This window comes from Herpailurus yagouaroundi, unplaced genomic scaffold (assembly GCF_014898765.1).
Source record: "Herpailurus yagouaroundi ecotype Mexico unplaced genomic scaffold, PumYag 161, whole genome shotgun sequence".
NCBI lineage: Eukaryota > Metazoa > Chordata > Mammalia > Carnivora > Felidae > Herpailurus > Herpailurus yagouaroundi.
The window spans coordinates 25,087,034-25,103,062 of NW_024412402.1; the positions used below are offsets into that span (position 1 = coordinate 25,087,034).

Consider the following 16,029-nt stretch of genomic DNA (forward strand, 5'->3'; position numbering starts at 1 on the left):
AAGTGTCTAAGGAGTTTGAAAGCAAGGTTTCCAGGACCTTGAGGGGCTAGCTGCTGTTAGGATAAGGTCATTTACTAATGTCTAGTATACCCTTAGTCATGAGACTCTTCAGTGAGTATCAGTGGGTCATGTGCTTGGAGGATCATTTCAAACATATATCTTGGGAGGTGGGTAGAGATAAAGGAAGTTTTCAAAGGGATTTTTATATGTTAAAGGAGAATTACAGGATTCTGGAGGTCAGGCTAATGTCAAGCTAAGGTTGCCTTTTGCCCTTAGCAAAGTATTAACATCCATGCAGTTGAATTTCTGGAGGAAAGTCACCATGCCTGTCCCAAGTACTTGTCAATGGGCTGCAAGTTGTAATGAAAGTTATTTTTTTTCTTTTGCCCTTGTTCTTGCCATCAAATGTAATTTACTTTTTAAAAAGGTCACCTGGCAGGGCATCTGGATGCCTCAGTTGGGTAAGCCTCTGACATCTCACTGTTTCATGAGTTCAAGCCCTGCATTGGGCCCTCTTCTATCAGCACAGAACCGTATTCAGATCCTCTGTCCCTCCTCTCTCTCTGCCCCTCCTGCACTCATGTGCATTCCCTCTCTCTCTCTCAAAAATAAAGAAACATTAAAAAAAAGTAAACTGGCAAAATTAGATTTTGGCTTTCTCGTTGGCGTTTTGGTCTGCTTTTGATAACAGGTCATGAAAGTTTCTTTACCTTTTAAATGATCTGCCTAGAAAACAAAGATTTTATGTTTTATCAAATTAATTTACTGTGTTTACTGTCTCTATCAGGTCTTTCATTACTTAGGAAAACAGAATCATCTTAATATTAAAAGAACTGGGGAGCCTTGGTGGCTCAGTTGGTTGAATGCCCAACTCCTGATTTCTGCTCAGGTCATGATCCCAGGGTCATGAGAGATCCTCTCTCTCCCTCTGCCCCTGTCCCTTGCTCACACTCTAAAAATAAAATAAATCTTTAAAAAAATTAAAAGAACTAAGTTTTGTTAATAGATAATGATGTATTAAGTTTCATAAAAATCTGTGATTCTCTGCAACTAAGTTCTTTAAAACCATATATATGGGTTTTTGTCTATTTGTGTGTTTGTTTTTACAAACTTCTCAAAACCAAATTCTAAATGAAGTATTTTTGGTCTGGAAGACACTTTGGGATTTTTTTAGAGGGGCCCTGGAATATTCCAAAGTGTTTGTTAAGCTGATTAGGTTTACCTGATATGTTAAATTATATGGGAAACTGTCTCATAAGAAGTAATACTAAGCCTTCTTTATGTTGTTTTTGTATAGGTATATAAATGTTCTACAAATTACATAAAATTCCTAGAAATCTGATATGTTCTGCTATAATGTTATCTCTTGTATGTCTAACTATTATCTTAAAATGCTGTCTTATATCCTTTGGGACCCCAATAAAAAAAAAGGGCAACAAGTAAATGGTATTACTGGAGTTCTTTTACTTTCTGAAATTGCTGTCATTAAAACTGAGGCTTACACTAAAAGGACAGAGCCTGAGTATCAGGGAAATCTATAAAAGGGAAACTGAGACAAGATGAACAGGCCTTTGGACTATGGTTCTTGCAATTTCCATCTGAGCCCCCTTAGTGTCCCAGTGCTCCTGTCACTATCCTGTAATTCTTTGACCCACAACAGGGTCGGAACACATAAATCTGTCCAAATAAAATGCTGCATATAGGGAGGGGGGAAAAAAGATTGTGGCACATGTGAATGAAGTCTATTCTGCGTCTGCAAAAAATGGCCCCTCAATGCCAGACTTTTGCCATCCTGATGTCCCTGTAGCATGGCAACAGTCTGCTCCTGAATCAGAGAAACAGGTTGGTAAATAATAGCTGTAAATTGGGGTGCTTGGCCAGCTTGGTTGGGGGAGTGTGCAACTCTTGATCTCAGGGTTATGGGTTAGGGCCCTATGCTGGGTGAAGAGATTACTTGAAAATAAAAGCTCTAGGGGTGCCTGGGTGGCTCAGTCAGTTAAGCATCTGACTCTTGATTTCGGCTCAGGCATGATCACAAGGTCATGGGATTGAGCCTCATGTCAGGCTCCGCACTGGCAATGTGGAGCCTGCTTGGGATTCTCTCTTTCCCTCTCTCTCTCTCTCTCTCTTCACTTCTCCTTCTTGTGTGCATGTCCATGCATCCTCTCTCTCAAAATAAATAAATAAACATTTTTTTTTAAATCTGTAAAATCATAATATCTGTAAATTAAACAGTCAGAACCATGGTAAGCCCAAGATGGCTGCTTGGTTCTTCTTGGCTCCCTATCAAATCCAATTTATTTGTTTTTGTATTTTTTCACTCACTTTTGCATTTAAGATGACTCAAATTATGAATTGACGTTGGTGGGGAGACTTCTACAAAATTGTGAAAACAGTCTATCAGCAGGTTGGCCTGTCAGGTCCTTTATCCTGGAAACAATATTTTTGTCCCTAGAGGCCTCAGACCTCTCTATGGATCCTTTGAACACCTACAGTGAAACTTCATTCAACTGCCACTTAGTCTAGGTTTTCAATATGCTCCTGTTATTGTGTGTGTGTATGTGTGTGTGTGTGTGTGTGTGTTTTCTTTTTTAAAGGTTTTTAAGTTTATTTATTTATTTTGAGAAACAGAGCACAAGCAGGGGAAGGTCAGACAGAGGGAGAGACAGACTCCCAAGCAGGTTCTGCACCATCAGCACAGAGCCCGATGTGGGGCTCAAACTCACAAACTGTGAGATCTTGACCTAAGCCGAGACCAAGAGTTGGATGCTTAACTGACTGTGCCACCCAGGTGCCCCGTGTGTGTGTTTTTTTTCCATATGGATTGAAGCTTTCCCCTGCCACAAGGCTAATGCCCCTCAGTGGCAAAGAAGCTTTTGGGTTTCCCACTTGGGGTATACCTTCCATGAGCTCCAATGATCAAGACACTCACATCACTGGGTAAATCATACAAGCCTTAATGAAAGCCTTGCAAACTTCTTACAATTAACACTGCCCCTATCACTCTCAACTATAAGGCAAGGCCAAAAGAACTAATGGGATCCTAAACTTAAATTTTTTAAACCTGCAGTAACTACTGGACTTCCCTGGTCCAAGGCATTGCGTTTGGTTTTATTGACTATATGCAGTACCCACTCTGGGAAACATAAACTCACTCTGTATGAGATAGCCACTGATAGGCCAATATCTGTTGGTATACAACCTTCTGCTGATCACTTGTCTCATGCTAGTATGGCAAGCTACTGGGAGGCTCTAATGTTTTATACTCAAGCCTGTCATCAATAGGTTAAAGAAGGCTTCCTAGATCCCAGTTCGAAGGATCCTGTTGGCTATAATGTAGGGCCTGATGACTGGGTTTTCTGGAAACGTTATCAAGAAGACAGCCCTCAAGTCCCATTGGAAGGAAGCTTACCAAGTGCCCCTGGACACTGTCATTGCTGCAAAACTGGAAGGTATTAAGCTTTGGATGCACATCTCATAGCTAAAGAAGGCCCCACCTGACAGCTGATTCTGTACAGACACGGGACCTCTGAATCAAACTGACCAAGAAGAGAAATAGTTGACATTGAAGTAGACTGTTTTCACCCAAGAAGATAAAACAAGACTTCATACTTTAAGCCCAAAACCCTTTATCCTTCTTTTTCTTTCCTTTACTCTGACACTGGCCTAGAAAGATAATGCCCTCATCTATATCATTTCAGGCTAGGATAAAATGTAATCATATCTCAAACTTCTCACAAAGCAAATAAGACATTGCATTGACAAAGGCCTCTGAATTTACATTTTCAAGTTGGAAGAAAGCAGCAGAAGTTTGTATATGAAGGCTTTCGTGATTCAGGATTCACTCCTTTTGGCAGGACTCTCCTTCCCTGGCTAGGAATAAATATAAATGAGGCTTTGATCAGGAACTTCTCCTTAATTCTTTTTTTTTTTAATGTTTATTTGCTTAGTTTGAGAGAGAGAACATGGGTAAGTGTGAGTTCATGCAAGTGGGGGAGGGGCACAGAGAAGAGAGAGAGAATCCCAGCCTCCATGCTATCAGTGCAGAGCCCAACTTGGAGTTTGATCCTACAAATCGTGAGGTCATGACCTGAGCTGAAACCAAGAATCAGATGCTTAACCAACTGAACCATGCAGGCACACTGAGGAACTTCTCCTTAATTCTTATTGCAGAATCTGCTGCTGAAGTAATAGCAGCCCAACAAAGTTCCCTAGACTCTCTGGTCAATGTTCTTCTGGATAATAGGATAGCCCCTGATTATCTTTTATCTGAGCAAGGAGGTACCTGTGCTATGGCCATCTGCTATACCTCAATCAACACTTTTGAGGAGGTTGGAAACCCCATTACATAAGATCACTGAGCAGCCATTTGGCCTGAAGGAGTGATTCCTTTAAACAAGATCTTTTTTTGACTCATTTGATTTTGATTGCTTTGGGTTTGGGGGACAATGGCTTCAAAGTACACTCCAAACATTGGGAATTATCCTGCCTATGATCTCCCTGGTGTGCTATATCATCTCAAAAGCTTTATTTATTTTTTTAATTTTTTAATGTTTATTTATTTTTGACAGAGAGAGAGAGACAGAGCATGAGTGGGGGAGGGGCAGAAAGAGAGGGAGACACAGAATCCGAAGCAGGCTGCAGGCTCTGAGCTGTCAGCACAGAGCCCCACGCGGGGCTCGAACTCACAGACTATGAGATCATGACCTGAGCCAAAGTCAGACACTCAACCGACTGAGCCACCCAGGCGCCCCTCATCTCAAAAGCTTTAAATGCATGTTCACAGCTGATAGCTACCAAGTGGATGATCTCCCTGAGACTAGAATGTTGGAGGAGAAGGAGCATGACTGACTTAAGGATTGTGAACCCAGAGTTGTGATCTGAGAGTATCATAGGGATTAAGCAAAAAAACGTCATGACCTATGAATATCACACAGAGGATCAGTGAAAAACCATAAGAACCACAGAGCAGTAGCTGAGAGTGGCACTAGTGCCTTAATTTGTGATCACACCTCTTAGGCTGACCAAAAGAGGGCAATTATTACAAAACAGACAGGCCCAAAATAGAGCCATCGGCCCTCACAATAGCAAACCAAGACTTAATTACAGTTTCAATCTCTCCCAGGAATGTGACCTTTAAAGAGTCAATCTGAAATTTCCTGATCAGCACTAGTGAGGCCATCTGCTCAATGAAAACTCTTCATCCCTCTTCACAAAAGAGATGCCCTGGCCTGGAGCAAACCTTTCTTTTCTTTTGCTAATAACCTCTTGCCCTACCCTCCTGTATAAAAATTGTACAACTCCTTGGAGCATCTCTCTACTTGCTGGATGGGATGCTGCCTGATTCGTGAATGACTTAATAAACCAATTAAATATTCAAATTTACTCAGCTGAATTTTTTTTTAAAACAAGACAAAAATGTAAGAGAAAACAGAGAAAATGTAAGTCAGAGAAAGGAATATAAATAAGGAATGTTAACTTAGAAGTGGAAGAGGAGGAATAATAAATGATAGGAAAGAGAATCAAATCTGAGAAGTGATTGGGGAGAAAGAGGAGAGGGAGAGAACTTGAAGGCAAAGAAATGAAGGAGGGCCAGAATGGCTCAGCAGGCGTCTGAGAGTCCTGCTGCGCTGTGCCCACTGTGCCCAGCAGAGTCCAGCCCAGCAGGACCTCAGGACGGCAGCTGGCTCATCTGTAATTTACAAGCACAAGCTCCCCTCAATCCTGATTAACAGGAATTAAGTGGCATATGACTAATCCTCCTTGCCACAGTTAATACTTTTCAGCCCCTGCATAGGGAACTAGGCAGCCTTTCTTATTCAGGAAGGAGGCTTCACCCAGCCTGGCATCTCAGGCACTGTCAGGGCTGGCTCTACTATCCATGTCTGCTGCAGGAGAGACTCCAACACGAGATTATCCAGCCAGCCAGGAGGAGAAGGAGAAAATGAAGTGGCTGGAAAACTTTCTCTACCTCCTTGAAGAGAATAGTAGTCCTCTGCTTGTGTGCCATTTGCTTTTCCTTCTTCCAAAAGGCTTTTTTGTCTGCCATTTCACTTCAATAATCACAGAAAATCTGTAAGGGACAGAAGATATGTAATTGTCATGACAAAAAATTAGGAAAATAAATCCTAGAGAATTGAAAGGAATTAACCAAGGGCTACTCAGTAGCCAAGTTTGGGTGTCCTTCCTCCCAGTCCGGCCTAATTTGTGGAAGATGGTGGCTGATTTGCTCCAAGAGTAACAACAAACAAACAAAACAAAACAAACAAACAAACAAACAAAAGGAGAAAGAGAGGAAAAAGAGAAGAGGGAAAATGGGAAAGTGGAGAGGAAGAAAAAAAAGGAACAGGAAAAAGATGAATTTCTGACAGTGGCCAGAACACAGTAAGGTATACTCTGAGCCCCAATTGAGTGCTTTGTGATTAAGGATTTTCTCAGCTTTATAATTGAGCTTGTTATGGAATCCTGGACTGACTTCTCATTTCCCTCCACACTTTGAAGCTATTATTCCATTTTGTTCCCCGCTCTGCTATCACTATTGCTGTTTCCTTGTAAATAGCCTACCTTTTCAACATAACTAGTGTTGAGATTTTTCTTTTAGTTTGGGGTTCTAATATTTCACTCTATTATGTCTAGGAATGACTCATGTGGCTAGGGGTGACTAAACAAAATGAGAGCTTTCTTTATCATGGGATGTTGTGTTTAGGATAGCTTCTTCAAACTAGGGATTTATGACATCAATTCTAAAACATTCTGAGCATTACTTCCTAAATGACTGCCTTTTCCTTGTTCTCACTTTATTCCTACACAACTTTTATTCTGTTTTGCACATCTCTTAACATCTTTTTCATATTTTCATGTCTTTACTTCTCTGTGCCTCATCTTTGGTAATTTTCTAAGATCTAACTTTCATTTCACTAATTTTTTTTTTCAGTCAGCTATTAATTCATCCACTGAAGTTTTTTTTTTTTCCCCAGATGTTTCATTTTTTAGAAATTCCATATGGCTCTTTCCCTTATCTGCTTATTCTTTTCCAGCATCCTTTTATTTTTCTGTTTTCTAGTCCTTTTATCTCTCTAAACTTTGTAAGCCTACTTATTTTATTATCTCTTTTGGGTTGTTTCATTGTCTCAAGATTTGGAGGTGCTGATTCTCCAGCTTGTTATGTGTGTTGACTCTGCCTGTGGCAAGTGATTTCCTCCTGGGGTTTGTACACTTACTGTTAAAGTCTTCATTAGGGATTGTTTTATTCTGTGGGGGCCCTGTATGTTCTCAGGACATGCCAGGAAGAGCTGTGCATTTGCTTCTACCGGTTGGTCCAAAGGTTTCCTCCATGACTATGGTAACAAAAAAGAAAAGGAAAAGGTTTTACATTAATTTTGGGGTTTGAGGACTTCCATCCCATGAGATAAAGTTAAGTCACATCACACACCAGAATATGACATAGGTCTGGAAGTTTGAGTTTCTCCTAGGAAACTGATTTCTTTCTTCCCCAGAGCCTTAGGGCAGAAACCAATGGATGGAGATTTTTTTTCTAGCCATCTTTCCCTGACAGAACAGGATTTCAGTTCCAAAGCCCTGCTTCCAGTGGGTCGTAGGACATGCCCCCTCATGCACATGGGTGTTAACGGCTCCCCCAGTTCTAGGGCTCCCTCCTCCTGCTGTTCACACCACCAAGGCTCTGGTTTGCAATGCTACTCTTTTGGCTTTAAATTCCTCCCTGTTACTGTCACTTGAGGATGTATTTCTTTACTTCAAGCTCAATATGCATTTTAATTTTTCTGTTATACTCTATTCAGAATTTCCCTGCATGGTTCAGTAAAGCAGTAGATATCCATACCAGCTCATTCTGTGAGTTACTAGACCCCTAAGGCATAATTATTTTTGTTCCTGTCTCTCCCACTGGACTGTGGGCTCCATGAAGAAAGAAACTGTGCCCTTATTATCTCTGGTTCCTAACTCATACAAGAACATACACAATATACTGTGTGCTAGATGGAAAATTAAATGACAGAAGGTGATTCCCAAGGTTATACAGTTTTTCTAGATCTCCTCAATCTGGAAGAAGGTGACGATTTCCTCAATCATTCCGAGCACAAGGATATTCTTCCTTTCTTTCCTTTTCTTTTCTCTTTCTTTCTTTCTTTCTTTCTTTCTTTCTTTCTTTCTTTCTTTCTTTTTCTTTCTTTCTTTCTTTCTTTCATAATCTCTACACCCAATATGGGCCTTGAATTCATGACCCTGAGATTAGGAATCACATGCTCCACCAACTGAGCCATCCAGGTGCCCCAGCACAAGGACATTCTTTTGTTCTGAAAATCTTTGTGGGAGATTCTGTAACATATGTCCTGTGATACCTATGTAAGTGTGTTTTACTTAACATTCTAACATGTTTATTAAGCAACCACTATGCAGTTGGCCCTTAGGAGGACAAATGTAGAGATATACCACAAGCCCTGCACTGAGCTCATGGTCCTCCAATTGCAGAATATGATGTGGAAAGCATAATTATCACATGTGTTTTGCAACATTGATAGTTGCATTTGCCATGATTTTATTCATGGAGAAGACTAAGTTTATTTGGAAGAAAGTGTTTACTAGGCCTATTTGGGAGAGTAGCTAAGGCTCCAAAGAACTTGAGAATAGAAGAAGCTGCTCTGAGGCAGACAAGGATAGCATTTTTCTGGTTGAGCTAGAGGGAGAGTGAGGGAGAGGAGAGAAGACAGGGAGAGGGTGAAAGCCTCAGTGCTTCATGGTGTCATGAGAATGGTACAACACTCCTGAGCCTATATGCCATGTAGTTAAGAACAAAAAGCATTTCTACAGAATTGTAATGAAATTATGAGAAATCCATAATCATAGTGTGATATTTAACAAATCTTTCCCAGAAATTACTAGCTACATTTTTTTTAAAAAGGCAAAAATATTGTGGTGCCTGGGTGGTTCAGTTGGTTAAGCGTCTTACTTTGGCTCAGGTCATGATCTCACAGCCTGTGAGTTGGAGCCCCATGTCAGGCTCTGTGCTGACAGCTCAGGAGTTGGGAGCTTGCTTCGGATTCTGTGTGTCTCTCTCTCTGCACCAACCCCATTTGCACTCTGTCTCTCCCTCTCTCTCCCTCAAAAATAAATAACATTAAAAAACGTTTTTTTTTAAGAGGCAAAAATATTGAAGTTTCAAATAGCACAATAAAATTTAACTGAGTGGATATATAAAAGACCTTATACCTAACCATTAGAGAATACATTTTTTTAAGTATGCAGGAAGCATTTAAAACAACTCACCCTCACTAAGCTGTAAAGTCACTCTCAGTGAATATGAAGCACTGATTTCACACAGACCTTGTTCTCTGGCCACCGTGCAATAAAACTAAAAGTCAGTAGGGGCACCTGGGGGGCTCAGTTAGGTGTCTGACTCTTGATTTTGGCTCAGGTCATGATCTCTTGGCTCATGAGATCGAGCCTTTGTGCTGAAGATGGGGTCTGCTTGGGATTCTCTCTCTCTCCCTCTCTCTCTGCCCCTCCCCTGCTTCCTCTCTCCCTCTCTCTCAAAATAAATAAATAAATACTAAAAAAAAAAAAAAAAACTTAAAAGTCAGTAATGGCCACATAGTCCCCAGTCCCCAGATATTGAAAAATTAATAAAGCAGACTTCTTTTTTTAAAAAATTTTTTTTCAACGTTTTATTTTATTTTTGGGACACAGAGAGACAGAGCATGAACGGGGGAGGGGCAGAGAGAGAGGGAGACACAGAATCGGAAACAGGCTCCGAGCCATCAGCCCAGAGCCTGACGCGGGGCTCGAACTCCCGGACCGCGAGATCGTGACTTGGCTGAAGTCGGACGCTTAACCGACTGCGCCACCCAGGCGCCCCAGTAAAGCAGACTTCTAAATGACAAATTGTCGAGTAGAAATCATATAGGACATTAGAAAATACTTGGAGACAAGTGACAACAAAGGCAAATATATAGCATAATTTTTTGGGATGCAGATAATGCAGCATTTAGAAAGAAATTATAGTCTCAAAGGTGTATATTAGAAAAGAAGGAGGGTGGAAAACTATTAAATTCTAGAAGTCTGAAAACAACTACAGAGAAAATATAGCATTAGAATACAATGTGATAAAGTGTAAAATATATGCAAGCATAGTGTATTATGGAAGGACAGAGGAGGGGCACCTAAATCATCTTGGAGGGAGTGGGATTGAACCCCATGTTGGGCTTTGTGCTGAGAGCATGGAGCCTGCTTGGGATTCTCTCTCTCTCCCTCTCACTCTGCCCTCCCCCCCCAAAATAAATAAATAAACTTTTTAAAAAAGAATCATAGAATCCAGGTAATAGATTCTTTAAAAAAATCATCTTGGAAGGAACAATGTGGTCAAGAAATTCTTCCATGAGGATGTGACGTTTGAAGTGGTTCCTCAAAGACACATGAAAGCTAGAAAACTGAGTGGGCTGAAGAGGAGACAATGTAGGCAAAAGGGACCATGTAGGTTACTCCAGTGGCTTGAGAGAGCATGACAAGCAGTAAGAAGTTCAAATAACTGAGAGTAGCTAGATTCAAGGCTATAGATGAGGGTGTAATACGAGATGTTGACATGATGTTATTCATGACCAAAGGACTTCTTTATTTCAGCCATGACTTTTTTAGTTATAGAAGAGATTTTAACTGGATTGTGAAGGTAATATGGAGCCACTTAAGAATTTTAAACAGAACAACATGAGCTGATATTGGGTTTATAGGATGCAAGAGTCTTATAGGCATTCATTCCACGGATATTCGTTGAGCACTTACCAATGTTCTAGTCCCTGTGCTACTCACAATTTTGAAGAGAAAAGTCTAGAGACAGAAGATACAGGCAGGTGCCTACAGATCATTTTAACAATCTGAATGAAAACTGATGCAGTTTGCTTTAGGCTGGTGGCAGTGAGTTGGCCATTGCTGTGGGGGGTGCGCAAGGAGTATCTTAGTGCTTAGCAGAGCTCCCCACCTCTTCTGGGAGTCTGTCCTCAGCAGCCGCTAATGCTAGGCTTGAACTACACTAGGCAGTGCAATTCTAGGGAACAAGGCCTGGCCAGAAGACAAAATACTGCCTGGAAAGACTGATAGGAATAAGGGGTGACCTCAGAGTATAAAGGGTGCAGACTGTAGACACTCTTAGGAGATGGTTCTCTGACCTTTGTAAGGCTACAGTGGCCTCCCAACTGCAGTAAATCTCTGCATTGCTATTGAGTATCTTGAGTACCTGATATCATCACAGAAGACCAAACACACCCACTCCTCCCAATCCCAAATTTTGTGGGAATACAATTCCATGAGATTAAATAGAAACTTCAGAGTCTTCTCTAGAGCCCTTATCATTTGCTTAAGAGGCCTGGTATTGAATAATCTCTGGGGGGAAAAAAGGCTTGTGGCATAATCCTCATCACATTAGAGTTCTGGAAAATAGAATGAAATACCCACTATTTCCAGTCCTGGAACAGGATATCCAGAATCTCTGCAATGGCAACCACAAAAAGATCCTTCCATCAGTACAAATTACCAGGTCAAACGCTTGGACCCAAGGCCATCAGGAAGAACTTGCCTCTTCCTCAAACTATGCAGTAGAGAATTGACCCTCGAAGGGACTCCGAAGGAGGTGCAAGATTCCCTGCAGTGAAAAAGGGAGAATAGCAGAGGCCCTGGTCTCTCTTTGGTGCTGCCAGGAAGTAAACACTGGATGGTACAATTTGTAGGAAAAGAAAATTACCTCTAATTGGAGGTTGGGATAAAAATATCTCCAATCTGTAAACAAAGTTGTTGGAGCATCCTGGAGGCACACAACTTGAACTGCAGAGCTGCAGATATGCTCTCTACCCACTGTTAGTTCCACACCTTCCCCGGAATCGGCTCCTCAGTCTGGCTCCAAGATAATCCCCACTGGTGCTCATGCTCATTGGTGTCCTCAGTACTGAAGCACAGATGAGGGAAAGCTTCCCATCTTCTCCCCAGACCAGTGGAAATATTCATCAGGGCAAGCAGAGGAGAGAACTGGTCTGTTTTATCTCATCACAGGTGTCCTTCCTAAAGGTGGTCTGGGAAGTGTTATTTGCTAGCTGTCCCTAACACCTTTTCTTTCATGTCTGGATAGGGCATCCAGCCAAGCCCTGCTTCTCTACTTCCTCGAAGAAAGAACTGAGGCAGACACCTCAACAGGGGAACTTAGGATTCACAGTTCTTAGGGCCCTCAGCCCTGGAGCAGCAAACCCTAGTTAGGTTTCCACTGTGGCCATGAAATTGTCCATTAAGTGTTGTTTGTTGTGCTGTGTCTTCAGGTCCACTGGTGAGTAAAGAGACCTTGGCTGATGGTGATGGGACACTCTAATTCCTCCTGTAGCAGAGGTAAGTGACTCTTTCTTTCACCCATGGCATGTATGATATGTTTACTTAAACACACACTACACAAAAACACACACTAACACACTCTAGCACACGAACACCCAGGCTCTTTTCCGTGAAATATGAAAGGGCTGCTAAACAGCTCCTTATAAAGGTGTCTCTCTAGGAAGACACTTTAAGCCAAAACTTTGGCATTAATATGACCTTTCTCAGCTGTGCCACTACAAAAGAAAGGACCTTGCAAATAAATTGAACTGCAAAAGAACTTCCCTTCCTCATATAGCATGAGCAGCACATCTCGTTAGAAGGGGTGAAGGTTTTATCCCCTATTGTTTCCTTAGATTGTGGGGGGATCCTTCTATTTAGATGAAATTAAAGAAATACTTTGAAGAGAAGGAGCAGGACCTGATAGTTGGGAGAACATGTGAGAGACCAGAGTTGGAAATATTTCAAGGAAGAGGAAACTTGAATGGAGGTAAGATGGAGCAACAGGATCTTTGATAAACCCTGAAGAGGAATGCTTTTATAGAATAACTCTAGGGTCACAGACTTCCCTTAGTCAATGGATCTTACTTCCATCATGCTGTGAGGGTTGACTTCAGGTGATTGTTCAGGTGTATAATGGCATAGTGAAGGGGCAGAAGCCATAGCCATGTTACTTTTTAAGAATATAATCACACTGAGAGAACAAATACACATTGATGTAAAAGTTCCTCTTTGCTTCTCATTCTCTTTGACCCAACTGCAGACTGAAGGTACTTTTCTTTATCAAGACTCTCCAGGAATATTGTAGTCATTTTTCCCATTCTGAGCCAAAATAGTAGGAAACCGAAGGAGCACAGGCAACAGATATTTACTGAGCACCTAGTATCTTTTGGAACTTTATTTCACATGATCTTCAAATGACCACTTGAGGTAGGTATTGTTATCCCTATTTTACAGACAAGGAATCTAAGGCTTAGGGAAATTAAGTAACTTTCCCAACTTTACAAAAGCCAAGAATTTGCATCATTGCCCATCAGACTTCAGAGTTTATGTCTCCCCTCTTGTAATTGCTGATTCCAGGACCTCTCCAGTTTGTTTAGAGGTGATTCTCACAGGAAAACCCTACTCTTTGCTACTTGATTTACACTTTGCATTAGTATTGAAAAGTCTTGCACATGCTTTTGGTCAAGTTTAGCACAAGTGTATTTAGTTCCCTGAACTCTTTTAAGAAATGAATCTCTCCTTAGTAAATCACACATTAGAAACAAGCATATTCAGTTGGATAATGTGGTGATAGAAGCACAGACGCCACAGCTTCACTCACTGAATGCTTCCAGACCTCTGGTTCCCTTCTGAACAGGGCCAAAGCTCTCCTGGGAATAATTAGATCATATGAAGAAGCAGATCACTAGACAGCCAAAGGCATTCTACCCTGTCCTGGTGCATCACCAGTTAGGCTCCATTCCAGGATTGTGTCTCAACCACCAGCCATGACATGCAGACTCCATCTGTGGAGGAAAATCAATGTTTTACAATGAAGCACCTGCATCCGCTCTCATAGGAACCTCTGTTCCATATAGAATATTCATGGAGCCTTTCTCTGTGGTCTTGTTCTGAATTTCAAAAGATTCCCTAACAGAGAAAACCATTTAACAGACAGAACCATGTCACAATGCAAACACAGGAAATCAAGCAGGAGAAAAGAGGCACTAGTTTCTGAAAACTATTCTGTCCACAGTCAGACACCTCATACTTCCCAGGTAATCAGAATGGTTCTTTTAGTTAGGCAAATATGCCTGATTATATTTCCAAGAACTAAAGGGAATGATAAGACAAGAGAAAACAAAAGGAAAAAAGTCAGTGGGCCTAAGAAGATTTTTTCTCTTTTTAATTCCTGTATGTTGTGTTTGATGAAGGGAGAAAGGCTGCCATGATAATATAATTTTCACATATTTTTATTTGTGACTTTGGAATATGGAGAACTGGAACAGAAAGAGGGTTTAAGAAAAGAAAGACAAAATCATAATAAGTGGTTGAGTTATTTTTAAAGTTTTTATTCTGTCTTTATGAAATTTTGAAAATGTAATTAATTCACACTTGCAAAGGTTTGAGCAATTATAAAAAGTTATAAAGAAGATCATAAAGTGATGACAGTTGAAGAATGTCCTTGGCAACAGCCTCAATTTATTTCATGTTTCTTGGCGTTCATAATTTGGTATATATGTGAATTATACACACACAGTTTCCTACTTTGTGAAAGCTAAAAATACTAAATGCTAAAAAAAAATGTAGGGTGTGTGAAAAATGAAGTCTTTAAGTTAAACATTTTTAAAAGTTATTCATTTATTTTACTTTTGAGACAGAGAGAGAGAGAGAGAGAGAGAGAGAGGAGAGAGAGAGAATGCAAGTGGAGGAAAAGAGAAGGGGCAGGGAGAGAGGGAGAGAGGGAGAGAGAGAATCCCAAGAAGACTGTGCACTCTCAGTGCAGATCTTGACATGGGGCTTGATGTGGCGGTTGATCCCATGATCTGTGAGATCATGACCTGAGCTGAAATCAAGAGTTGGACATTCAGGGGCGCCTGGGTGGCGCAGTCGGTTAAGCGTCCGACTTCAGCCAGGTCATGATCTTGCGGTCTGTGAGTTCGAGCCCCGCGTCGGGCTCTGGGCTGACAGCTCAGAGCCTGGAGCCTGCTTCAGATTCTGTGTCTCCCTCTCTCTCTGCCCCTCCCCCGTTCATGCTGTGTCTCTCTCTGTCTCAAAAATAAATAAAACGTTAAAAAAAAATTAAAAAAAAAGAGTTGGACATTCAACTGACTAGCCACCCAGGCACCCCCCACTAAGTTAAACATTAAAAAATAATAGTTGTTGGAGGGGTGTCTGGGTGGCTCAGTCGGTTGGGTTTCTGACTTTGGCTCAGGTCATGATTTCATGGTTTGTGGGTTCAGGCCCTGTGTTGGGCTCTGTGCTGACAACTCAAAGCCTGGAGCCTCCTTTGGACTCTGTGTCTCCCTCTTTCTCTGACCCTTGCTTGCTCGCACCATGCCTCTCTGTCTTTAAAAAATGAATAAATGTCAAAAAATTAAAAAAATATATAAAAAATATTTGTTGTTGTAAACTCTAGCATATTTTACTAATAACTATACTTAGAATTCTGTTTTCACTCTGTTGTTTCCTGAAGCATTAGGGATACTTTCTATATTAGATATAATAAAAGCTATTTCAAGATTTTTCCACAGTACTTTTTATTTTTTAGAGAGAGAGAGACAGAGGGAGAGTGGCAGAGGGAGAGAGAGAATCTCAATCAGGCTCCATGCTCAGCATGAAGCCCAACGTGGGGCTTGATCCCATTACTCTGAGATCATGACCTGAGCTGAAATCAAGAGTTGGGTGCTCAACCTACTGAGTCAGCCAGGCGCCCCAAGAATTTCCATGGTAGTAAGTGACACTCAAAATCTCCTGCATCCCTAGGTCCAACTTCCAGTACCTTTTATGCTTCTCTTCATCTTATCTGCTTGTCTTCATAAGATTCTGCTCCATTTTTCTATCCTAGCCTTATCATTTTCCAATATTGAGAAATCAGAGCAAAGAATTATCATCCTGCTTTTCTGCAGAATAAACTATGGGCATGCCATCATGCTTTTGATCTACCACAGAAACTATGTATTGTGT

At 41.1% G+C, this 16,029-nt stretch overlaps 1 protein-coding gene across 1 annotated transcript in view; it reads left to right on the forward strand.

The window, feature by feature from the left end:
* JAM3 (junctional adhesion molecule 3) overlaps positions 1 to 16,029 on the forward strand; it is a 117,896-nt gene that overhangs the window by 22,692 nt on the left and 79,175 nt on the right. Inside the window, exon 2 of the mRNA XM_040483590.1 lies at positions 12,312 to 12,378. Within this exon, the coding sequence (XP_040339524.1) occupies positions 12,342 to 12,378 (37 nt within the window). The 5' untranslated portion in view covers positions 12,312 to 12,341. The remainder of the gene's footprint in view (positions 1 to 12,311; positions 12,379 to 16,029) is intronic.